We start from the raw sequence: 26,568 nt of genomic DNA, 5'->3' as shown, positions 1-26,568 counted from the left end.
TAGACACCCAGAGCATCGGGTTGCATCCCTGACCATCTTGGCTAATAGCCACTGATGGGCCTATCCTCCATGAATTTATCTAATTCTTTTTTTAACCCAGTTATACTTTTGACTAGAGCTGTCAATTAATCACAGTTAACTCACGCGATTAACTCAAAAAAATTAATTGTGATTAATCACAGTTTTAATCGCACTGTTAAACAATAGAATACCAATTGAAATTTATTAAATATTTTGTATGTTTTTCTACATTTTCAAATATATTGATTTCAATTACAACACAGAATACAAAGTGTGCAGTACTCACTTTATATTATTAGTATTACAAATATTTGCACCGTAAAAATGATAAACAAAAGAAGTAGTATTTTTCAATTCACCTCAAAGAAGTACCATAGTGCAATCTCTATCATAAAAGCACAACTTACAAATGTAGATTTTTTTTGTTACATAACTACACTCAAAAACAAAATGATGTAAAACTTTAGGGCCTAGAAGTCCACTCAGTCCTACTTCTTGTTCAGCTTAGCGAAACAAGTTCGTTTACATTTATGGGAGATAATGCTGCCCGCTTCTTATTTACAATGTTACCTGAAAGTGAGAACAGATGTTCGCATGGCACTTTTGTAGCCGACATTGCAAGGTATTTATGTGCCAGTTATGCTAAACATTCATATGCCCCTTCATGCTTTGGTCACCATTCCAGAGGACATGCTTCCATGCTGATGACACTCTTTAAAAAAATAATGCATTAATTACATTTGTGACTGAACTCCTTGGAGGAGAATTGTGTCTCCTGCTCTGTGTTTTACCGGCATTCTGCCATATATTTCATATGATAGCAGTCTCGGATGATGACCCAGCATGCCTTCTTAAGAACACTTTCACTGAACATTTGACAAAACGCAACGAAGGTACCAATGCAAGATTTCTAAAGATAGGTACAGCACTCAACTCAAGATTTAAGAATCGGAACTGCCTTCCAAAATCTGATCGGGATGGGATGTGGAGAGTGCTTTCGGAAGTCTTAAAAGAGCAACACTCCGATGACGAAACTAAAGGACCTGAACCACCAAAAAAGAATATCAACCTTCTGCTGGTGGCATCGGACTCAGATGATGAAAATGAACATACATTGGTTTGCTCTGCTTTAGATCGTTATTGAGCAGAACTCATCGTCAGCATGGATGCATGTCCTTTGGAATGGTGGTTGAAGCATGAAGGGACATATGAATCTTTAGCGCATCTGACAAGTACATATCTTGCAACACCAGTTACAACAGTGCTATGCAAATGCTTGTTCTCACTTTCAGGTGACATTGTAAACAAGAAGTGGACAGCATTATCTCCTGTAATTGTAAACAAACTTGTTTGTCTGAGCGATTAGCTGAATAAAAAGTAGGACTGAGTGGACTTGTAGGGTCTAAAGTTTTACATTGTTTTATTTTTGAATGCAGTTATATTTTGTACATAATTCTACATTTGTAAGTTAAACTTTCATGATAAAGAGATTGCACTACAGTACTTGTATTAGGTAAATTGAAAAGTACTATTTCTTTTATTTTTACAGTGCAAATATTTATAATAAATAAATACAAAGTACTGTACATTTTGTATTCTGTGTTGTAACTGAAATCAATATATTCGAAAATGTGGAAAACTTCCAAAAAATTTTATATAAATAGTATTCTATTATTGTTTAACAACACAATGAATTGCGCGATGAATCGTTCGATTTATCACGATTAATTTTTTTAATCACGCGATTAATCGCGATTAATTTTTTTAATCACTTGACAGCCCTTCTTTTGACCTTCACCACATCCCCTGGCAACGAGTTCCACAGGTTGACTGCATGTTGTGTGAAGAAGTACTTCCTTATGTTTGTTTTGGCTATTAATTTAATTGGGTGACCCCTAGTTCTTGTGTTATGTGAAGGGGTGAATAACACTTCCTTATTCACTTTCTCCACACCATTCAAGATTTTATAGACTTATGTCCTCCCTTAATAAAATAGGTAATGATAATGGTAATGTTGATAATGAAATTTGCATTATTTGAGTTGTGGATGTGGCTTAGATGCCGGCCAGGTCACTGACAGTGTTCAGTCCCTTCCAGAGAAGTGGAACCTCCAAGTCAAAGTTCAACATAAACACAAACCAAAAGAATCTTCAGTGCTGTTGGGCTCAGTTTTCAGCCTCCTTCCTTTCAGGAGGACCCCACCTGCAGCAGCTCATCTTAACACCCACCCACCGACAGGTTCATGGTAAAAAAACAAACAAATAGTCAGTGACAGGCCTAATCTCCCACAGGGAGGTCCTAGCAGATCACAGTCTTTAGTAAGCTCCTGGCTCTCCCTAGGCTTCTCACACAAGGGAGCTGCCAGTCTGTTCTCCTTTCAAGTCCATTCACAAACGAGCTCTCTCCCTTGTTCAAGTGCCCCCCTCCAAGACTGAAAGCTCTGCAGGATAAGAGGGTGGAGCTGTTTGATCCTATTAACCTATCATCCTATTAACCTTGGCCAATGTGGTGTTTGTATACCACATCACACACCTCAATATAATGAATGGGGGCTGTTCAGACATCTCTGAGCTATTGATTCAGTCTGTTAGCAGACTCAGGAACACATCACTGCATTGGTTACACTCAGCTGACATTTGGAAGGTTTCTTTCACAACCATTAGGGCTAGAAAGATTTGATTCTGGAACAATACTATGAAGCTAATCATAGAATCAGTAACATGGGACTGGAAGGAACCTTGATAAGTCATCTAGTCCAGTCCCCTGCACTGAGTCAGGACTAAGTGTTATCTAGACCATCCCTGACAGGTGTTTGCCTAAGATGATAATAAAAACCTCCAATAATGGAGACTCCACAATCTCCCTAGGTGATTTGTTCCAGTGTTTAACTACTCTTACAGTTAGGAAATTTCTCCTAATGTCTAACCTAAATCTCCTTTGCTGCAGTTTGAGCCTATTACCTCTTGTCTTGTCCTCAGTGGATAAAGAGAACCCTCCTCTTTATAACAACCTTTTACGTACTTGAAGACTGTTATCGTGTCCCCCATCAGTCTTTTCTTCTCTAGACTAAACAAACCCATTTTTTCCCCAATCTTTCCTAATAGATTATGTTTTCTAGACTGTTACTAATTTTTGTTGCTCTCTCTGGACTTTCTCCACTTTGTCCACATCTCTCCTGAAGTGCAGTGCCCAGTACTGGACACAGTACTTCAGCTGAGGCCTGATCAGCGCTGAGTAGAATGGAAGAATTACTTCTAGTGTCTTTCTTATAGCACTCCTGCTAATACGTCCCAGGATCATTAACATTTTTTGCAACAGTATTACACTATTGACTCACATTTAATTTGTGATCCACTGAAGTGGACTCTGTGGCAAATTCTGCAAAATACGAGGAACACATGGACCTGACTACAGTGCACTATGAATTTCTTATAGTTATTACTGACAGCTTACCTCATTGTCAACTTTTGGTCTAATTGTGTGAGTTCCAGGAACTGGACAGTTCAGTGTTGTTGTAGGTGAACTACAGTAATTAAAAAACAAACAGCCAGGTATTTAATACTAATTAACACCAGACTGGTGTTCTGACTGGTCCATTCAGTCTTAACTTTGACTCAGGACCTAATTCCTCCCCTATCTCCATCTTTCAAACTGAGCAAACCTTTCTCTTCCTTATTCTCCAACAATTTTTTTTAAATGTACTATCATTAGATTGCCCGTTCAGTCCAAAACCAATGTGCTCAGTTTTTTAGCTTAGCCTTAATCTACACACTATTTCAGGTAGAGCTGATATTTTTTATACCATAATAGTTAAATGAGTACAATCCCAACTGTGAACCCAGTTATGCCAGTGTATAGGTGCTTTATACCAGTATAGCTTATTCCCGTACATTTATGAGACAAAAGCCGGGTCTACACCTAAAACTTAGGTGGACCTAGCTACCTTGCTCAGGGCTGTGAAAAATGTCATGCCCTGTGCAACATAATTAAGCTGAACTAAGCCCCATATAGATACCAAAACGTTGATGGAAAAATTCTTCTGTCAACCTAACTACTGCCTCTCAGAGAGGTGGATTTACTACAGTGAAGGGAAAACCCCTTCCATCACTGTAGTAAGTGTCTATGCTACTGCTGCAGCTGCACCATTGTAGTGTTTGTACTGTAGATATACCCGCAGGGATGGCCTCACCATGAGGCGAACTGAGGTGGCCGCCTCAGGTGCCAGACTGGGGGGCGGCGGGGGAGGGGGCGCCACTAGGACCCAGAGTGTAGAAAATTGTGTCTGCTGGTGGTGCATATGTATGCTCTCTGCTCTAGATGCACAGAGATGGTGGAGTGCTGTGCTGGAGGAAGAAGGGCACAAGAGACATAGCAGGCAGGTAGGAGAAAAGGTGAGAGGGAATAACAGAAAGCAGCAGGAGCTGTAGGGAGAGAGAGGAGGAGGAGCCTCTGATGTACCTTTCTAGCACCCCCAGGAGCCTGGACTGATTAACACCAGCTTCTCAAGAAGCTTCCTGTTTCCTGCTGCTTCCTTGAACAGGCAGTCAACTGAAGTAGTTGGAGCCAGTTAGGCCCTTAAGATGCTGATATCTTCCCTCACTCAGGCAATGCTACCAGCCTGCTTATTTGTCCCCTTCAAATGAGTGTTGAGAGCCACTATAGCTGGCACAGAACAGCAGTCATGAGTGAAAGAAGAAAACGCCCCTCCAGGGCAGCATTCAGAAAAAGAAAGAAAGAAAGCAAAGGAAGCTTTTTTATCTAAGCAGGAAGGAACCCTCCTGAGATACATAGACACAAATGTTCACGGTGAGCCTTGTGAGGATGTGACTGGCGAGGAGATGCCTGATTTTCCAGTTAGTCAGAGTGCAGGTGACCTGGCAGCTACTGCAGTATCCATATCTCCATCTCAAATGGATGTAACCATGCACATTCCTGAAGAAAAGTGTAGATCAGAGAAGAGTGTGGTGGAGGCGCAAGAAACAGCTGCTGCTGAGTTTAGTTCCTTAAGTCTAGATGATCCAGGACTGTGGACCCACTTGAGCAGTAGCCTGAGGGACTTCCTTGTACTGCATGGGCCACAGCAAGTGAAAAACTTCATGTTCCCCAAAGACAGTGAAAATAGAAGTTTCCATCCAACACATTACTGGCGTGAAATCCCCAATGGTGACAAAGTGGAGAGGCCATGGCTTATGTACTCAAAAACCCAGAATGCTGCATATTGTTTTTGTTGCAAACTCTTCCAGTCTAATGTTCCAGCCACATTGGGTTCTACAGGAACAAAGGACTGGAAAAATCGGGTTAGAAATCTGGCATGCCATGAGAAGGCAGCAAATTACCAGAGAGCCTTCCATAGGTGAAAAGAGCTTGCAATGAGACGAAGGTTAAAGGCCACCATAGATGATCAGCATCAAGAGAAGATTGCATCAGAGTCTCTTTACTGGCAAAATGTTCTGAAAAGGCTCATTGCCATTGTGAGAATGCTTGCTACCAAAAATCTAGCACTGAGTGGCACTTCAGGTCAGCTGTATGTGCCAAACAATGGAAACTTCCTTAAAATTGTGGAGCTGATGGCTGAGTTTGATGCTGTACTCCAGGAGCATCTAAGAAGAGTCACCACCCAAGAAACGTACAAACACCACTACCTTGGAAAAACAATTCAAAATGAGATCATACAGTTACTGGCAACAAAAGTCAAACAGAAGATTGTGGCAGATTTGAAGTCAGCAAGATATTACTCTGTTATTTTGGACTGCACACCTGACACCAGCCATATGGAACAAATGACTTTAATGGTGCATTTTGTAACAACAACAGCACCTAGGGAAAATGTCCCTGCAGTGGTGACTGTCAAAGAGCATTTTCTAGAATTTATTGACACTGATGATACTACAGGAGCTGGTATGACCAATGTGCTTCTTAAAAAGCTGGAAGATACGGGAATTGCGATAGCTGACATGAGAGGTCAGGGCTTCGATAATGGTGCCAACATGAGAGGAAAGAAAAGAGGAGTGCAGACACGGATCCAAGAGTTAAACCCTCGAGCTTTTTTTGTGCCATGCAGTTCTCATTCATTGAACTTGGTGGTCAGTGATGCAGCATCAGCTTCTAGTGAGGCTGCTGAATTTTTTAATGTCATTCAAAGCATCTTTGTATTTTTCTCTGCATCAACTCATCGATGGCAAATTTTGAAGCAACGTCTGGGAACATCCTCTCTGACACTGAAACCACTGAGTGCCACACGATGGGAAAGTTGAGTGGAGGCGATAAAGTCTATCAAACACCAAATTGGGAAGATAGATGATGCCATAGTTGCCATTATGGAGGATAACGCTATGACAGGAACTGTTCGTGGGAGAACAGTGGCAGAGGGAAATGGAATCACCAGAATCATACATAATTTCATATTTGTGTGTGGCTTAGTGTTGTGGCATGCCATACTGTTTGAAATAAATGTTGTAAGCAAGAGACTCCAAGGTGTTGAACTTGATATATCTGGAGCAATGGAACAACTGGACAAAGCAAAGTCATACCTACAGTCTTACTGGTCAGATGAGGGATTTCAAAACGTTCTGAAGAGTGCACAGAAGTTGGCAGAGGAACCTCACACTGAAGCTATTTTCCCACCCATTCAAGAATACAAAAGTCACCGAAGAAGAAGACGTTTTGATTACGAGGCACGGGATAATCCCATAAGAGACCCCAAACAACAATGCAAAGTTGAATTCTTTAACCAGGTGCTAATTGTGCAATACAGTCAGTTGAAAAATGTTTCATGCAGCTCAAGGAACACAGCAGTATATTTGGGATGTTGTATAATATTCCAAAACTCCTCATTATACCTGAAGAAGACCTACACCAGCAATGCAGGGCACTAGAGACAGTGTTGACACATGATGATATGCGCGATATTGATGCGAGTGACTTAGGTGATGAACTGAAAGCCCTTTCAAGACACATTTCAGCAGGATCAACTCCAAAGGCTGTTCTGGAATATATGTGCACAAATCAGATGATCACCCTCTTTCCAAATGCTTTTGTTGCTCTGCACATACTTCTAACAGTTCCTGTAACAGTTGCCCGTGGAGAACGCAGTTTCTCCAAGCTAAAGTTAATAAAAACACATCTACGCTCCACAATGACACAGGATAGGCTGGTCGGCCTTGCAACCATCTCAATAGAGCATGAGCTGGCCCAGATTGTGGACCTTCAGGAAGCAGTTCAAATCTTTGCAACCAAGAAGGCACGGAAAGCACCACTTTGATTATTCAAACTGTTAAAGAAGCCAGTGTTTACTATGCAGACAAGAAAAATTACATTTGCTGTTCAGGCGTTTGAAAGTTAAGTGTCACTTAAAATTTTTGAACAAGGCATTTTAAGTTGTTTGTTCTCCTTTATTGGGGTAGGTAGCAGAGCAGTACCATGAGAGGAGTAGAACAGGGAGAAAGCAGAAATGAGACCTTTCAAAGTTTTGGCCCAAGCGAGGGAGCACGGGGGCGTCATTTGAGATCCCCACCTCAGGTGCCAAAATGTTGTGGGCCGGCCCTGACATACCCTAAGCTGTACATCACAATATAAAGCACCTTTATATCAACATAAATGTGTCCATATGATGGGGTTGCACTGCTTCAACTATATTAGTTTCTCACTGATATATTTAAAGTGGAATAAAAACTATATGTAGACAAGCCCAGAGAGTGTGCTACACTCTTATAAAACACACTACATTTAAAATAGCTGTCTACCTATTTCGTATCTCAACACCGTTGTAAGACACACTGTGGTATGAGAGATCTTTCAGCTGCTCTATTCTGTGTATGAAATACAGCATTAAGAACACTGCTGTGCCACCACTAGCTGAAGTGAAGGAAATATCAAAATTAAATGATCTAAAATTAGGTAAAAACTGGAGTGGTTACAGTGCATCCTAATATTAAGATGCACATGGATGTATTAAGAAAATAAGAATCATTTATATTTATAAGAATTTAATAACTAATAAAGACAGGTTTAAGCAGTTAGGGCCAGGAATAATAAAATGGTAGTTGCAGGTAATCAGAGCACAAAGATTAAAGTGGCGGTCTTGGAGTAATTTGGCCTATAGCAAGCTGGCAGGCGGAGGTCAGATAAAGATTACTCCAAAACCTAAAGGGAGGGGTCAGTCAGGTCAGGTGCAGGTTTTCAATCAGATCCAGCTTTGATTGACAGATAGGTTTAGCGGCTTTAATTGGTTCATAAGAATGGAGCAATCAGAGAGAACTTAAAGATGATTGGAGGAGAAGTATGCTAATGATAAGGATTGAGGAAATAACCAAAGTAGGCCAAAATCATATATAAGTCAGAGAGCTGACAAGTTTGGTGTTGGTGGTACTGATGTGTGTGAGTGACTGGAAGGAAGAGGTTGTCAGCAGGAGAAGTCAGAAGAAGCAGGAAGAGAGAAAAATCACTGAAGAGGGAAGAAGGCGGCTAGATTGTTGTGATGGATCAAGAAATCACCTCAAGCAACAGCGGCAGTAGCGCAGAAGGGGTGGCAGAGGTGCGGCAGCAGCAGACAGAGAAGAAGAGCAGGAGTTTGGCACTGAGACAGACAGGGACCTTTTGACAGATCAGAGGGAAAAGAAGACTGTAGAAAGTAAGCATGAGACCTATGGTATAAGAAGGAGCTAGGACATATGAGTGTGTTTGAGATACTAAAGTTGTATATATGTTACTATGTATAAAAGTTTAGTGCTTTAATTAGAATTGCTGTCAGCATTCTACATGTGATTGATCATGACATGTAGAATGTAACCACTTGGAGCCATTTCCAAATGTATGACATTGCAGTATTGAGTACTTTAATGTGAATACTTGTGCTAATAGAATTTATGTTTATGTTTCTTGATATATGTTTTTGTTCTTTTAAAAGATTTTATTGTATCAGGGAATCTTGGTACATTAAATAAAGAAAATTTTTGTTTTCAAAGATTACTGCCTGAGTGTCAATCCTTTGAGCCGAAGGCTATATCCATGTCTTCCCAAGCGTAAACAAAGTTAGTCTGTTCTGGGGAGTTTTCTGAAGGTCACAGGGCAACCCCTAGTAAAACCCTGGCAATTCCTCTAGGATGGGCCATCTCCTTTCACCTACCAAAACAAACAATTGACAATTGAGTTACTGAAATAGGCAAACCATTGTGGGGGTGCCTTAAGTCTGGATTTTGGGAGTAACAACTGCATTTTGCATCTGGATTTGAATTTGCAATCTAATGATAATACACTCACATTAACACACAGATGTATATGCCTGAATGTGCAATCATTCAAATGTTTATTTAAATATGTGATATCTGATTGTACATTCAAATAAGCTTACCAATACAATAATTTCAAAGACATAACACATATAAACACAAACACAGCAAGATAGACAAATTAAAGCTGCAGTGGAAACCACAACTTTTTATCTGACTTTCGCTTATCAAAACTTTCAGCCACAATGCTGCATGAGTATAACTTTTATGTACTCCCGCTATACTGTAGATAGTGTTGGATCTCAGTGCTATGCAGATAATAGCTGTAATACATCCCTCTGTTAATTTGAAATCTTTTTAAAGGTTGTACCATATCCTGGCTAAACAGTCATTTAGGGGCAGAGATGCTTTTTTTAAAAAAAGTGGTATTTTGGGTTTCTTACTCCTAGTGTAGCTGGATCTAATCTGGAGCTCACAAATGCATTAGGTATCTTGGCCATTAAATGATCAAATAAGAATACCTAGACAAAAAAGATTGTGTCCTGTCCGTCCCACTACCTGAACATTATGTGTCTAGAAATCTTTGTGCAGTCTAATGTCTTAAATAGGGTCCTCCTGAAGACCCTAGCTGCTCCAAATGTAAGGAATCAGACACGTTTCAACTTAAAAATAACACAAACATAGAATACAATTCAGCATTTATGTTCTACAATGACAGACTCTTTACATCTCTGAGATAGAAAGAATATCTGTTTACATGGCATTGTTCATATAAATGCACTGGGCCAAATAAAAAAAATTAAAAAACCCAAGAACATAAAATGTGCAATTCTTAATTTAGATACATATTTTAAAGTATTTATCAATCTTTTTGGCTCAAGGTTTCCTCACATGTACAGTACATAGGCAAGGAAGTTTAGGAGAAATAGCATACTTAGAACTACTTTATATTGTATATGTCAATGCCTAATTCTATATTCCATTACATCAATAAATATTTAACTTACAATATAAATTATATAGAAATCTCAGGACCTGCATCTCTGTCTCCTCCGCAAATCTCAACCCACAACTCTTATTCTGAAACAAAGGATCTGTACTTCATAATTCTTAAGGGAAATAAAAATAACATTTTGTTTTCCAACAGATCTCCAAATGAATGCATGTGCCAGGCTTAACAGAAGCCCATCTTATTTGTATGTGTATACAAACATGACCGTATCAAACTTTGGGTGGAATTTTCAAAAGTATTCAGAATTGACCTAACTCTGCTCCCAATAAAGTCAATGTGAGTTACCATTGTGCTGTTATTATTCACTTTTGCAGTCCTTACCTTTTATTTGCAACAGTACATAACGTAGAAACTTCCCATTGCACAAATTCAGCTCCTTCATACTCTAAATATATCTAAACAAAGAGTAGAGAACTTATGGTAGTACATACAAATATATAATCTGTTGCAATATATCTAACTGTATAGTGGTTTTAAAACCATAATGTTCTTTTACCAGGTTTTTAATTATTACACAGAAATGATTAAATTCTTTAAATATTAAAAATGCCTAGGGACAACTTCAAACTTAAAATTGTAATGACTATGGTATTTAAACCCAGTCTTCTGCCACTGTCAAAAAAAGTTTTGTCAATAATTTCAATGGGAAAAAAACAGACTAAATTATGTAAAGCACACTACAAATAAATAAAATGGTATGTCTTCTATAAAACTAGCAAATAAGGTTTTGAATTACAACTACCATTTCTGAAGTCCCTGTTAGCAGGGCAGGAAATCTTGTTGCAAAGTGCAATCTTTGTGACACTCACAGTAAGTAGTGCCAGTGAGAGTAAACTAGTTTTCATCTTGCTCTTTATTCTTTAGTTCAATACATCAGTAAAGATTTCTGTTTTCCCCCCTGGGAACAGTTCACTATTGCCAAGGCCATCATCACGCAACAAAAGCACACTCAAAACTGCCTTCGAGCTCTTTAGATGGTGCTCTGCAATGAGCCTAGGGTGACCAGACGTCCTGATTTTATAGGGACAGTCCCGATTTTGGGGGCTTTTTCTTATATAGGCACCTGTTACCCCCCCACCCCCTGTCCCAATTTTTTACACTTGCTATCTGGTCACCCTAAATGGGCCAGATAAACTGTTGTCAATAGACAAGGCATTCCCTCCCCTCAATGCATAATTTTACTCCACTGAACTCCCATGCCTGGTGCCACAGAAACAAAAAACTAGGACTGGCAGTTCAATAAAATCTGAATTTCCCTCCAAGTAGTGCAGAGAATTACTAACCCTTTCAACTTCATTTGCTTTTTAAACTGTTGACGTGTACAACAGTGCGTGCACAAGTGTGTTCACAATCACTGGTAGTAGCAACAGTGGGAATTTTTTGCCAAGAAAATGATTCTAATTCAATTACTAAAGCTGACTGCAAATGATTTTGAGAATGGCACCATTTATTCATACATTGTGATACTGAACTGGTGCAAGCTATGGAAAACTCATAAATTGCTAACATGGAAATGCAACATTAGAAAAATATTAAATCTGTTTCAGCTGTCTTTTAATGCAATGTAGCAGCAGTTAATAAGGAGGAAGAGCCTGTACCATATAACCAGTCAGCTCTGTAGATGACCAGCAATTGCTCTGCAGGCCACAATTTGAGAACCACTGTGTTACAGCATTTTTCTTTTATTCCCACTTGTATCCTTAACTTTCCTTTCTGATTTATGGGTCTGACCCTGTTCCCACTGAAATCACTAGCAAAACTTCCATTGACCTCAATATGGGCAGTACTGAACCCTGAACAGGTTAAAGTTGAATTGATGACTGATCAGACACATACTTACTGGGTATTTTAAACAGATATATAATCATGCTGGTTTGAGATGTCCTTACCTGACTGCCAGAAATACATACTTTGGCCTACAGATGTGACCATTCTAAATATCTCTTCAGTATATTTAAATGGAATGTGATGAACACACTCCACCCCCTCCACTTGTAATCACTGATTATCTACTAACTGTTCCTATATGAGAGTTGCCTCTTATCCCCCAAAGAAGTATATTTGCATGTAAAGCTTTAGTGTGTCCAAATTAAAGTGAAATTTGAAATAGATATGACTGTTTTGGCTATACATCTTCCGCCAATAATTTTGTTAAATTTGAAAAGACAATACGACCTAAATTATTACACTTATTATGTAACATATATTTTTGTTGTTTCTCTCACTTAAAAGTGAAAATAAATAATAAAACAAAATGAACAAGTGCAAACGGAAATCTCTGAACAGTTTTGCACTAGGGCTTTCTCTAGACTACAAAAAGTGCTTGTTCTTGACAATGGGTATCAGCAATTGTATTTTTTGAACTTTTGTCAAGATTTAGCATATTTTATAGCCATATTATTGAATGGTATGGTTAATTAAACCCATGTGAGAAAATGTAAAGGAGTAAAGCATTGGTTAGGTGAGCTTACTCTATATAACCTGGTAAAGACCCAATGCTTATTTAGTGGATAATTGATCAGGAATGTATAAGTAGAAGTATAAACAACATATGTGCAGGTTTTGTAGGCCTGCATACTCAAGTGTGGTTTTTATAACCTCTGTATAACCTTTTCAAGATGGAAAAGTGAGGACAAAGGTTCCTGACCAAAAATATTAAGATCTGAACGTTCTGTTATTAAGATTTTGGGGAGACTAGGGAAAACAAGCAAAATCCCTGTCAAATAGTATGATAGTTTTATTATTGCTAAAAAGGGGAACAATGCTTTTTGCAACTTATTGTATAATTCAGAACATGATGAACAGCAATAAATATTACCCAATAGGGAAGAAAAAATTTGGGACAGCAAATGAATAGAAGGGCGTGTTGATAAAGATAATGTGTAATACTATGTATAAAAGATCACGTCAGAACCTAGAATCAATGCCTTTCCCCTTGTGATATAGCCAGTTCACTGGCCTGCTACACGTCATTTGATCACTGGGTGTAGTGCTCTGTACCTATGCAAATAAAACCTGGTCCTTGGATCTAAGAACTTGGTGTAAGCAGTGGTTTGTCTGCTTAAACAGAGGGCTTGTCTGCTTTCCATGGGTCTGTGAAGTAACATGTCGGCCTGATTGAATTAGTCCTGAAACATCCTTACAGAAAAATCTTCCTATATACAGCAAAATCTACTCTACTTTGCAATATTAAGACATTACAAAATAAAGGGTCTTTGAAATCAGACCCAAATCATTGTCAGTCCCTAATATACACAAATAAAAGCCGGAAGCAGTGTATTACAAATCAAGACTGATTTGTTTTGATCATTATTAAATAACACTTACGGTGGTTCTGGTAGTGAAGACAGCATAGTTTTCTACATTAGTTTTATACCTGCAAAGAAAATGCACAAAGGTATGAATGTCAAAATTAATTTCTTCTCCAAATAAAAATAGTAAAGCAGTGATACTCTATGACCCCCTTAGAGAGCAGCATTAGAATAACATCACAAAGCAATATCATGTTATGACAATATTCTGGAGGTCCCAAAGCTATTTCAGGAAGCCAGGGAATAGCTGTGTGAAAGCATAAGATTACAGTCTACAAACCATGGATCAATTCAAAGTCAGTAGACTTACTCTGGATTTACACTGGTGTAAATGAGGGCCAAATTTGGCACTATATTTGTATATGACAAACTAGAATTACTCACACACCAATGGTACGTTACCACTTCTTAGATGTATTGTGTCAGCTGTTTAACAGCACATAGCAAAACTATACAACTGTTTAGGATCGGAAGTGAAGAATATAGTAGTCAATTGAAACGGCAGTGAAAATTTATGTAAGCACAATAAATACCCAAATTAGATTTAGATCAAGACATCTAATCAGGGATGACGGCCCTACTTTGTTAAAAATGCCATAAAATCGTGAATGACCATTTCAGCTTTACATTTAACAGGAAAGTTGGCACCTACAGCAGAACAGTGCAACCTAACACAATGCTGGGCATTGGTTCAGTAGGCTCAGAGGGAAACTGTCACCAATTGAACCATCTGGAAACTTCCTGCAACTCTGCAGGTTCCTGGGTCGTCTCCAATATATGTAACTACAGGCTTACCATTACTTAGGCTCACAGCCTCCAGGAGGTAGAGCAATCATAGCTTACTTAGGGTATGTTCACACTAAAAACTTGGGTCGACCTATATTAGGTAATTACTGAGATGGTGCATGTCCACACTATGCTCCTTGGGTTGGTGGTGTGCGTTCTCATCAGGCACACTTCCACTGACCTAAGAGGGGCAGTGTGGGGAGCTGAGAGCCAAGTGTCTCAGTTCTGCTGGCAGTTCCCTGCCAGGAGCTGGGCTGCCCCACAGGGAAGTGGTTTGCACCCTGACTCGCCACCCTGTTCCCCACAGGGAGCGGAGGGAAGCTGCTTGGGGCTTCTCACCTCCCCATTTCCCGTTGGGAGCGGGTGTGTTGGGGGAAGCTGCCCCAGGCTTCTTGCCCCTAGGGAGTGGGGTCCAGCTGCCCCAGCTTTTCAGCTCCACCCTGCCAGGAGCCAGGCAGCCTTTCTCAATTTGAAATTGACAAGACAGACAATGTTCCCAGCCAGGAGCGGGAAAGCAACCCGGGCTTCTCACCTCCCGGCTGGGAGCGGGTCAGCCACCTGGGTTTGTTGCCCCAGCTCCCAGCTGGGAGCAGGATCCAGCCTCTGGGTTTCTCTCCCCAGATCCCAGTTGGGAGTGGAGTCTAGATGCCTGCAGCTCCCAGCCAGGAGTGCTGTTCAGCTGCCCAGCTCTCCAGGGGAGGGGTGGGCAGGTGGGCTCTAGCTGCCAGGCTTTCTTGTCAATTTCACCCCTGGAGCTGTGAAATTGTGCGCTTTCTTGTCAATTTCACGGCTGGGGCTGCTGGTAGGGGCTGGAGCTGTGAAATTGACAAGAGCGTTAACAGCCCATCTAAGTACACTGCACTAGCCTAACTACACCGACATAAGGCCTACGCTTCTCATAGAAGTGGAGTTATTATAGCAATGTAGTAGAGCACTTACATAGAGGGACACAGCTGTCATATAGACGCTGACATAATTAGATCAATGTAAGCTGCCTTATGTCAACCTGTGTACTGTAGACCAGGCCTAAGTACAGGAGTCCTAAAACGTTTTCATACTGTGGACAACAGAGTGTCTTACCAATTCCTTCCCCCGCAATCTGTGATTACATGGATCACCTCACCTGTTATTCACAATCACACAGCATCTCTACATCAACTGCAGCAGTTGCTTACATGGAAGAGTGATTTAATGAAAGTATTTCTGTATTTTCAGCTGTCTTTAATGCAAAATGTGTTTAATCTTTTTGAAAAAACATAATCAGGCTTCCTACTTTGGCTATTCATTTCAATTTCCCTTATATACATATATATTCTTGGTTAAGTCAAGAGTCTGTCCGAGGTATTCTTAGTAAAAGTCAGGAACATGTCGTGGACAATAAACAAAAATTCACAGAAGCGCACGACTCGTCCCTAACTTTTACTAAAAACACCCTGGAGGGGTGAAGGTGGGGGACATAGAGCGCTGCCAGGACTTGCAGCTGCTCCAACCCCGCTGCTGCTCCTGCAACAGGGGCTGACCACTGCTGCTCCAGCCTTAGAGAGGCTGACCTGGCCCTGGCCGCTACTTCTGTGGGCTGGGGACCACTGCTCTGGCGGAAGGCCGACTGTCAGCTATTCTGGCAGCCCTGGGGGCTGCCGGCCAGCTGTTCTGGGGGCCACTGCTCTGGTAGCCTTGGGGCTGATCACTAGCCGGCAGTTCCAGTGGCCACTGCTCCATGCCTCCCTACCAGTCAGTTGTTCAAGTGGCTGCTACTCTGGGACTGACAGCTGCTCCAGCCTTGCCCCAGGAGAAGTCATGGACATCTTGCAAAGTCCCAGAATCCATGACAGGATCGTATCCTTATTCATGGTCCTTAGTAGAGGCAGCTAGACTTTCCTATTTCCAGTGACTATTATAGACTGTAAGGATCTTTGCAAGACAGAGCCCAGAGACCTCAAGAACCAGCAGACAACAAGAAGCTAAGACCATGTGATCAGACAGCTCTTTGCAGATCATCATCAAGCTTGATGACAGCAAGTGCATGTGTATGCGAGCGGAGGAAATCACACAACCAGCTCATAATGTAGAGGCGCCTGAGCCCAGCATATGATGATCCATCTTGATCCAAGACAAGAGAGAATACATGTGCTACACTATGCCTGTCAGCTGCTGGGCATGGGTCAACACATGTTGGCAGCTGTCACCCCATGGGGCGAGGGCTGGGGCATGTTGGCAGCTGTCACCCTGTGGGTGGCATGGCTTGGATCGGGGTGTGTTGGCAGCTGTCACCTGGTGGGCTGCGTGGCTTGTGCTGGGGCGTGTTGGAAGCTGTTGCCCCGTGGGCCGCATGGCGTGGGCTGGGGCAGGCCAGAAGCAGGCGCCCGGTGGCTCAGGCGCTCTCTGTGCCCACCCTGGGATTCTTCCCCCACTCAGACTGGGGGGCAGGGACACAACGATGAGCTGGGCACCCTGACAGGTGCAGCCCCCTCAGGCCTCCCATCTCATTCTGTTCCCATCCATTTTCCAGCCTCCCACCTCCACAGGCAGCAGCATCCACCCAGGCACAGCAGCAGCCCCAGGCCTCGAGTGCCCCATAGCGGCTCCAGCGCTCGCGCCATGGGCCCGCCTAATAACGGCCCCAATAAACCGCCACCCATCCGATCACGTGACACCGGATCCGCGGCGGAGGTGCTCAACAGAAACTGCCTGGCGCCTCTCGAAGGGGGGGAGGCAGCGGCAGCATCTGCAGCCGCCGCGCGCCCGCCTCTAGCACACCCGGTCCCTCCTTCTGGGTCAGCCCCAGGCCGCCGCAGCAACAAGGCTTGTTCCGCCCCTCTCGCAGGTGCGACCCATAGGGACTACTCGCCCCATCAAGCATCGCGCAAACTCCGTGCGGCGCCCTGCGGGGAAGCGTCGTGCTGCATGCCGGGAAGCGTAGTTCCTGCCGCGAGAGCGGGGTTGAGGGCGGCATCGGTCTATGCAGAGAAGAGGGCGGGGCTCCCGGGCGGGAGCCAGCGGTCGCCACTGGATGCGGCGGCTGCAGTTGCGGTATTTCCCGGCGTGGAGGAGGCGGGGTCTGGGGAGGGGGAGGCGGCGTTGAGCGTGCCCCTGTGCCGCCTCATGTGTACCCTGCCCTGGGAGCAGGAAAGGAGCCTCCGGCGGCGGCAACCATGTCTGAGAAGGGCGCCTCAGCTCCCCCCGTCCCCAACGGCGAGTGCGCCGCGCGCCCGCCCGGCAACAAGGTGACCGTGGTGCTGGGGGCCCAGTGGGGCGACGAGGGCAAGGGCAAGCTGGTGGATCTGCTGGCGCAGGACGCGGACATCGTCTGCAGGTGCCAGGTGAGGAACGGCGCCGGGCTCACCTGGGGGGGGGCCGGAAGGGCGGCCTGGCGCGGCGGCGGCGCCGCCTCCTCCTCTTGCGACCCAAGATGTCACCTTGAGCCCGGGTCCCCCTCGCCGCCGCCGAGAGGGGCTGCCCCGCACTCGGTCCTGCCGCCGGGAGCCGCTCCCCAGCATCCCGCTCTCCTTGGCGGCCCGGCCCCGCCGTCACCCCTCGCAGCCCGCTCTCTGCCTCGTGCGCCCTGCCCGGCTACTAGCTCCCCTGCCGCCCCTTGTACTTCCCTAGCGCCGGGGTGCCCGCCTCTGCCTGCCCTATTGTTAGCGCGGGCCCCCGGCTTTCCTCACGCACCGGAAGCGGCGCACATGCTAGGCTGAGCCAGGGCAGCGCCTCCAGCCTAAATTCAAGGAAGTGACCGGTCCCTCGCACACTGGGAAGCGGGCGAGCAGCTCTTGGGTGCTGCGGGCCCCGCTGTGTGCTCTCGGGGCTCCGCAGAGCAGCCCTCGCTTCATCCATCACCGCTGCTCCCTCGTTTGCTGGGCGGCAGTATGAGGCAGCCCACCGCTGCCGGCCAAGCCAGGCCAGGCTCACCTCTGGGCGAGAAAGGCTTTTTACAAATTGCAGTGGCTAAGCCTTCCTTTGTGCACTCTTTGCTTGGAGGGAAGAGGAAGAAGGTGCCTTAGTAGGACAAGGTTGACGTGCAGAGTGTCATGGAGAGAGGGATAGGCTTGGAATCTGTTTTCACAGCCACAGTAACTCTGTGCCTTTAAGGTGCTTGAAGATGAAAAGTGTGGAATATTTCCAACAACAACGGTTACTGAGCATAGAATTATAATTGGTTAATTGCAGTGCAATGAAATAATCTAGAATTCTCATCATACCTCCCTGCAGGCCTAAGTTTAACATAAACAGGTTCTACTCCATTTGTTCCTATTGAAAACTAGGAGCCATACAATATGTGTGGGTTAGTATGTAGTTTCTCTGGTCAGCTCATAATCACTTAAAATATATTCATTCTGTAAATCAATTACAGATGCCCTTGAATGTTGACAGCTTTTATGATAGCTTTTATGATACTGCCATTACATGGGGGGAGGGATAGCTCAGTGGTTTGAGCATTGGCCTGCTAAACCCAGGGTTGTGAGTTCAATCCTTTGAGGGGGCCATTTAGGGATCTGGGGCAAAAATTGGGGATTGGTCCTGCTTTGAGCAGGGGGTTGGACTAGATGACCTCCTGAGGTCCCTTCCAACTCTGATATTCTATGATTCTATGATACTATTTTGTCTAGATATTTTTTCCTCCCATTTTCCCACCCTACAAGTAAAAGGAAAACTGGTAGTGGAAGGGGAAAGAATAAGATTGGCAGCATTTTGCATACAGTCAACTGCTCCAAATAAAACTGAAAGAAAGCCTAGAATTTTTTCTTAATCTTTCAGTTAAAACAGTTCTGTCTACAGAATTTTAGACAACCTAAATGATCTTTTTTAAGTTGACTTACCTTTTTAAAAAAAACAACTTTCAAGTAGGTTAGGGCCAAAGTTCAGTCTTTGCATATATTTTATAAGACATAAAGTGTTTGAATAACAGTGTGCTCAATACACTTATTTTGGTAAATGAATTCTTTTGATGTTGCAAACTCTGCAACATTTTACTAATTGCCGAGAACCATGGTGAAAACTGATCAACTTGTTGTTGTTGTCCGAACAAAGCACATGTGAAAATTAATTAGAATTTCAAAACTTGTAGTACAAGTTATCCTTAGGGCTAAAAAGTGAGGTTTTTTTAATTGTCCTCTTAAAGGTTTGTGTATTTCTTCCAGTTATCTGGCAATGGATAGGTTGGGGTGGGGGAAGAGAAGGAAGTTATCCTTCAGTCTTTTTTTTTGCTGACTGACTGTTGCCAAATCAATAGGAATGTAAGAAATGGTGCTGGCAGCCCACAGGAGGGTGGAGGTAGGACTTATACTTTTAGTGGTATTGACTAAACAGTCTAAAGCCCAACCAGCCATAGTCTGGGAACCCAGGCCCTCAGACAGGGCAGGGTACCAAGCACAGTCTAGGGCCCCAACCTCAGGCAGGGCAGAGCAGTGAATAATCCAGGGACCCTGGCACACAAGCACGGCAAGGTAGCAACAGTCTAGAGCTTCAGACTGGAGCAAGCACTCAACACAATGTAGGGGAGCTCAGGCTAGGACAAGCACCCAACAGGCTAGGATCCTAGCTCAGCAGACAGACTCCTAGAGGCCTCCTGGCCAAAGGTGGGGAGGCTGCCACGGGCTCACCTGACTCCACCATATCCCAGCCCAGGGCCCTAACAGTGGCAGAGTGGTCTGCCACTGGGTCAGCAGGGATCCAGCTGCAGCACACTGAACCAGACTTGGGCAGCAACCCAACCAGAGGGTAGTCAGCTGTCCCTGGGCCACTACCCTCAGGGTGCACCTGGATCTCTGGGTTGTCCTCCATCTCCCCTGGGTACACTGCAAGCAGTAATCCCAGTCACTCCTCATCATCAGCCACATCTGGTAGTTCAGACAAGTCCTCAAGTCAGCAGAAGACTTCAGCAGGCTCTGTTTCCAATATCAGTTTGGAAACATCTGCCTCTTGCAGTGGTTTCTCCCTAAATGAGCCCATCTTTTATACTTCCTGTTCCTGTCCTGCCCATCTGCTCCTGGTGTAGTGGGCATGGCTTTCCTTGTTCCGCCCACCAGGGGGCATCTGAGCCTCCCTTGCTGTCGATCTCTGGGGAAGGACACTCCTCTTTGCAATACATGATATATTGCATAAAATATTAAACTGTTTAGAAACCATTGTCTAGAGGGTTTGTAAAGCTGCTATGGCTGATCCAAAGTGGCCAAGCAAACTATGTAGTATTATTTGTATAGCAGTAGTGCCTAGGAGCTCCAGTCATTGACTTTAAGGCCAGAAGGGACTGTTGCAATCATCTAGTCTGATCTGCACGTTGCAGGCCACAGAACCTCAGCCACCCATGCATGGACCAGGATCTCATTGTACTAAGAACGGTACAAATAGAACAAAAAGATTGTCCAAAGAGTTCATAATCTAATATAAAGTAGCATAAAATCAGGTCTCTTAATATGGCTTAATTTTTACAGAGGACCAGTTGACAAGACATTGCAAAACCTGTAGGTCAGAATCTTAAGAGCTTTTGATGCTTTGTGGTATGTCCACCATGTGTCCCACATGCTCTGTAATGATATGTCATGCCAATTGGTTATGATATCTGGGATGAGATCTTTAGCTCAGATACGGTTCAAATAGAGCAGTTTTACTATGGTAGTTTCTAACCAGTATGACAGGAAAGAAGCAGTAATATTACTACACCAATTCAGCCTATCCTCTATACTGGGGTATCTCAACCTGTGGCTTGGGACCCCAAATTGGGTCGCCAGAATGTTTCAGAGGGTTGCATGCCCCAGTCCTCTTTATAACAACCTTTTACATATTAGAAGACTGTTAAAATATTCCACCGCAGGCTTCTTTTCTCTTCTCTAAACTAAACATGCCCAATACTTTCCTCACAGGTCAGGTTTTTTAAATCTTTTATCATTTTTGTTGCTTTCCTCTGGGCTCTCTCCAATTTGTTCACATCTTTCTTAAAGTGTGGTGCCCAGAGTACTCCAGCTGAGGCCTCACCATGGCTGAGTAGAGTGGAACAACTATCTCCTACCTCCCAAGATTACATATGACAGTCCTGTTTAAAACAGAATGACATTTGCCTTTTTCTCAATAGCATCACATTGACTTATATTCACTTTATGATCCACCATAATCACCATATCCTTTTCTGTAGTTCTGCTGCCTAGCCAATTATTTCCCATTTTGTATTTGTGCATTTATTTTTTTTCCTTCCTAAAGTGAGTATTTACATGAACATAAGAGCTTTTTCATACTAGAAAAATTAATCTCTAATTTCAGTCTGTGAATGAAAACTTTACTCTGGAAAGATAAAAAAGAAAAGATGAAAACTGGATTTTTATTTATTAAAAAAAATAAGACATTTATAAATCTTTCTAGCACTTGGGGGCAGGGGAATGGATGGACTTATGGATTGAAGACAGCAGCATTGGTAGTGGGTGGAATAAACTGTCACTGGAAGTTGAAAAGAGGGAGGAGGTAAAGGGAGCTGTAAGCTGTTGTGGGGGTTGGTTTGCTAAAACTTCTGGAAGGTGGGCAGGGCATCCAATGCAGTTTCTTATAAACCTGGCAACAAAAGCAACTTTGCCTCTCCTGGAATTGACACCCCCTCATCAATTATTGGGAGTGAACTATATCCACCCTGATTGTATTGGCCCTGTCAACACTGGTTCTCCACTTGTGAGGTAACTCCCTTCTCTTCATGTGTCAGTATAATAATGCCTGCATCTGTAATTTTCACTCCATGCTTTTGATGAAGTAGGTTTTTTACCCAGGAAAGCTTATGCCCAAACAAATCTGTTAGTCTTTAAGGTTCTACCAGACTCCTTGTTGTTTTTGTGGATACAGACTAATGTAGCTACCCCCTGCTATTGACATTAATGTTAGATGTCTGGTAGTCCATGAGAAATGACCCAATAATGGCTACAAGCAAATACAAGGGGAAATGAATTCCCATTTAATACAGTTTTGTTTCCTTTTAGACATAATGTATCCAAATTCCTGAAAATGCCATCCAAGAATGCAAAGAAAAGCGTAACATCTTTCATTAACTTCATTTGACAGTGAAGGTGCTCAGCATATTGTAGGTCAGAGTCTGTGGAGGCCTCGAAACACCTGCTATAATATTCACTTTTCTCTTGATTCTGAAGAAGAGAGAACTAGAACATTAACCTATACTTCTTAAAACAGAGATGGAATGTTGGATTTCATTGGAATCTTTCTGCTGATAAATCTTCAACCTGCTATTTTGACTCTTGGGGTCTAGAAATATCCTGTGTTTAAATAAGGAAATGTATGGTATTTCCATCCATATATTATGACTTCTTTGTTATTTTAGTCTCTCGTCATCTGTCAAACAATACCTGAAGTCTTATTTCTAATCCTGTTTTTTAAAATAAAGATTAAGAAAAAATTAATCTCTTCTAATTTGTCTGCTTTAAACCAGTTGTTAGCTCTCTGCAGCAGCTACTGTATTGTTTGTACAGTGCCTAGCATGATGGGATCTTAATTCCTGACTGGGGCCTTTGCATGCTACTATGAAAAAATATGCATAATAAAGTGAGGAATTTCAGTGTTCTTGCTGACATCTAATCTTTATACAACATACACAACACAATGTAAAATCACCTAGTATTTGGAGACCTAAAATACCTACAAATAACTGGACAGATTTTTGGCGATATCTCTGAATTTCCTGCCTATTTTGCTTAAACTTCACACTTCAGTACAACTTTTATGTTTTTAAAAACCTCACTTTTAATCTTGCTATGCTGACTTTTAAAATGCTATGTAGTGCATTAGTTAAAGTCCATATTAAGGTATGCCCACAGAACACTCTTGTTCTAATACTGTTCTCTGTCTTAAATGCAAGTTGTATGTTAATACCTATTGTGTCAGACGTCTACAGCACTTGGGTAAGGGTTCATCTTACAAACAGTTCACCTGATTTCATTGGTAATAGTATATTTGACACTAGCCATAACTTTACCCACATTTAGCTTCATATCTTGGTTTTTAATGCACTAATACACAAATCACTATCACTAAAATACATTTATGGGATGGAAATGTTTTAGGGTACAGCTGATTTATCATGAAATTATGTCCTCAGCTGTCATTAGTTTATAAAATGCAAAGATGTATGCCAGAGTTACTTCAAGTTGATTGGTTTCAGAGTAACAGCCGTGTTAGTCTGTATTCGCAAAAAGAAAAGGAGTACTTGTGGCACCTGAGAGACGAACCAATTTATTTGAGCATGAGCTTTCGTGAGCTACAGCTCACTTCATCGGATGCATACTGTGGAAAATACAGAAGATGGTTTTTATACACACAGACCATACACATTGTAAGGAGAGTGATCACTTTAGATAAGCTGTTACTAGCAGGAGGGTGGGGTGGGGGGAGAAAAAACCTTTTGTAGTGATAAACACCCATTTTTTTTCATGGTCTGTGTGTATAAAAACATCTTCTGTATTTTCCACAGTATGCATCCGATGAAGTGAGCTGTAGCTCACGAAAGCTTATGCTCAAATAAATTGGTTAGTCTCTAAGGTGCCACAAGTACTCCTTTTTTCTTTTTGCCAATACAGACTAACACGGCTGTTACTCTGAAATATGTCATTATGCAAGGCACTGCATTTAGCCGTATGGAGTGGAAATCTATCAACTGCATGAAAAAACTTATACAGATACAGACAGACATCATCGTCCTTTCCAAATGCAAACAGATGGACATAGTACCAAGAGGACTGAAGGTAAAAAATCCATTACAATCTACATACCACACAGACTATACTGACAGCTTGTGCCACACGCTCTCAAAGAAACTGCGGAACCACCTGATCAACATCCTCTACAGCAAACAAGGAAAGATGAAGAATGAGCTCTCAAAACTGGATACTCTCATAAAAAACCAACCTTCCACACAAACTTCCTCGTGGCTGGACTTCAGACAAGCCATTTACAGCACACACTTTGCTTCTCTACAAAAGAAAAAGGACACTAAACTTTCTAAACTACTACATGCCACAAGGGGCCATAGCAATGGTTCCCTCAACCCACCCAGCAATATTGTTAACCTATCCAGCTATCCTCTTAGGACAGCTGCTTCTGCTGGGCTATCTCGGGGCTTCTCCTTCTGCTCCTCCACCTCCACAAACATGATACAGTTCTGTGGTGACCTAGAATCCTATTTTTGACATCTCCGACTCAAGGAATATTTCCAACACACCTCTGAACAGCATACTAATCCACAGAGACCTCTCTACCAACACTACAAAAAGAAGGATTCTAGGTGGACTCATCCAGTCTGCTGTCTCAACCTTCAGGAGTTCTACATAGAGTGCTTCTGCCGACGTGCACAGGCTGAAATTGTGGAAAAGCAGCATCACTTGCCCCACAACCTCAGCCGTGCAGAACACAATGCCATCCACAGCCTCAGAAACAACTCTGACATCATAATCAAAAAGGCTGACAAAGGAGGTGCTGTCATCATGAATAGGTCAGAATATGAACAAGAGGCTGCTCGGCAGCTCTCCAACACCACTTTCTACAAGCCATTACCCTCTGATCCCACTGAGTTACCAAAAGAAACTACAGCATTAGCTCAAGAAACTCCCTGAAAAAGCACAAGATCAAATCCGCACAGACACACCCCTGGAACCCCGACCTGGGATATTCTGTCTACTACCCAAGATCTGTAATCCTGGAAATCCTGGATGCCCCATCATCTCAGGCATTGGCACCCTGACAGCAGGATTCTCTGGCTATGTAGACTCCCTCCTCAGGCCCTACGCTACCAGCACTCCCAGCTACCTTCGAGACACCACTGACTTCCTGAGGAAACTACAATCCATCGGTGATCTTCCTGATAAGACCACCATGGCCACTATGGATGTAGAAGCCCTCTACACCAACATTCCACACAAAGATGGACTACAAGCCGTCAAGAACACTATCCCCGATAATGTCACGGCTAACCTGGTGGCTGAACTTTGTGACTTTGTCCTTACCCATAACTATTTTACATTTTGGGGACAATGTATACCTTCAGATCAGCGGCACTGCTATGGGTACCCTCGTGGCCCCACACTATGCCAACATTTTTATGGCTGATTTAGAACAACGCTTCCTCAGCTCTCGTCCCCTAAAGCCCCTACTCTACTTGCGCTATATTGATGACATCTTCATCATCTGGACCCATGGAAAAGAAGCCCTTGAGGAATTCCACCATGATTTCAACAATTTCCATCCCACCATCAACCTCAGCCTGGTCCAGTCCACACAAGAGATCCACTTCCTGGACGCTACGGTGCTCATAAACGATGGTCACATAAACACCACCCTATACCGGAAACCTACTGACCGCTATTCCTACCTACATGCCTCCAGCTTTCACCCTGACCACACCACACCACGCGATCCATTGTCTATAGCCAAGCTCTGCGATACAATCGCATTTGCTCCAACCTCTCAGACAGAGACAAACACCTACAAGATCTCTATCAAGCATTCTTACAACTACAGTACCCACCTGCGGAAGTGAAGAAACAGATTGATAGAGCCAGAAGAGTTCCCAGAAGTCACCTACTACAGGACAGGCCTAACAAAGAAAATAACAGAACGTCACTAGCTGTCACCTTCAGCCCCCAACTAAAACCCCTCCAATGCATTATCAAGGATCTACAGCCTATTCTGAAGGACGACCCAACACTCACAAATCTGGGAGACAGGCCAGTCCTTGCTTACAGACAGCCCCCCAACCTGAAGCAAATACTCACTAGCAATCACATACCACACAACAGAACCACTAACCCAGGGACCTATCCTTGCAACAAAGCCCGTTGCCGACTGTGCCCACCTATCTATTCAGGGGACACCATCACAGGGCCTAATAACATCAGCCACATTATCAGAGGCTCGTTCACCTGCACATCTGCCAATGTGATATATGCCATCATGTGCCAGCAATGCCCCTTTGCCTTGTATATTGGTCAAACTGGACAGTCTCTACGTAAAAGAATAAATGGACACAAATCAGATGTCAAGAATTATAACATTCATAAACCAGTCGGAGAACACTTCAATCTCCCTGGTCACGCGATTACAAACGTGAAAGCTTGTAATCTTACAACAGAAAAACTTCAGAAACAGACTCCAAAGAGATTGCTGAATTGGAATTAATTTGCAAATTGGATACAATTAACTTAGGTTACTTTTTATAATGATTCAACCATTC

General features: G+C 43.0%; 3 protein-coding genes across 3 annotated transcripts in view; 2 read left to right on the top strand and 1 right to left on the bottom strand.

Moving 5' to 3' along the window:
* CATSPERE (catsper channel auxiliary subunit epsilon) overlaps positions 1-17,225 on the bottom strand; it is an 88,356-nt gene extending 71,131 nt beyond the window's left edge. Inside the window, exons 1-4 of the mRNA XM_073338278.1 lie at positions 16,875-17,225; positions 13,588-13,636; positions 10,582-10,655; positions 3,475-3,544 (exon numbers count right to left, since the gene is read on the bottom strand). Coding sequence (XP_073194379.1) covers positions 3,475-3,544; positions 10,582-10,655; positions 13,588-13,636; positions 16,875-16,996 — 315 coding nt within the window. The 5' untranslated portion in view covers positions 16,997-17,225. The remainder of the gene's footprint in view (positions 1-3,474; positions 3,545-10,581; positions 10,656-13,587; positions 13,637-16,874) is intronic.
* HNRNPU (heterogeneous nuclear ribonucleoprotein U) overlaps positions 1-26,568 on the top strand; it is a 296,525-nt gene that overhangs the window by 191,723 nt on the left and 78,234 nt on the right. The window lies entirely within an intron of this gene.
* Positions 17,316-26,568, top strand: part of ADSS2 (adenylosuccinate synthase 2) — a 48,181-nt gene continuing 38,928 nt past the window's right edge. The window contains exon 1 of the mRNA XM_073338279.1: positions 17,316-17,677. Within this exon, the coding sequence (XP_073194380.1) occupies positions 17,510-17,677 (168 nt within the window). The 5' untranslated portion in view covers positions 17,316-17,509. The remainder of the gene's footprint in view (positions 17,678-26,568) is intronic.

The sequence above is a fragment of the Lepidochelys kempii genome, chromosome 3 (genome assembly GCF_965140265.1).
Source record: "Lepidochelys kempii isolate rLepKem1 chromosome 3, rLepKem1.hap2, whole genome shotgun sequence".
Lineage (NCBI taxonomy): Eukaryota > Metazoa > Chordata > Testudines > Cheloniidae > Lepidochelys > Lepidochelys kempii.
Note: the sequence above shows the minus strand (reverse complement) of the source record. Positions and strands in the feature narration are given on the sequence as shown.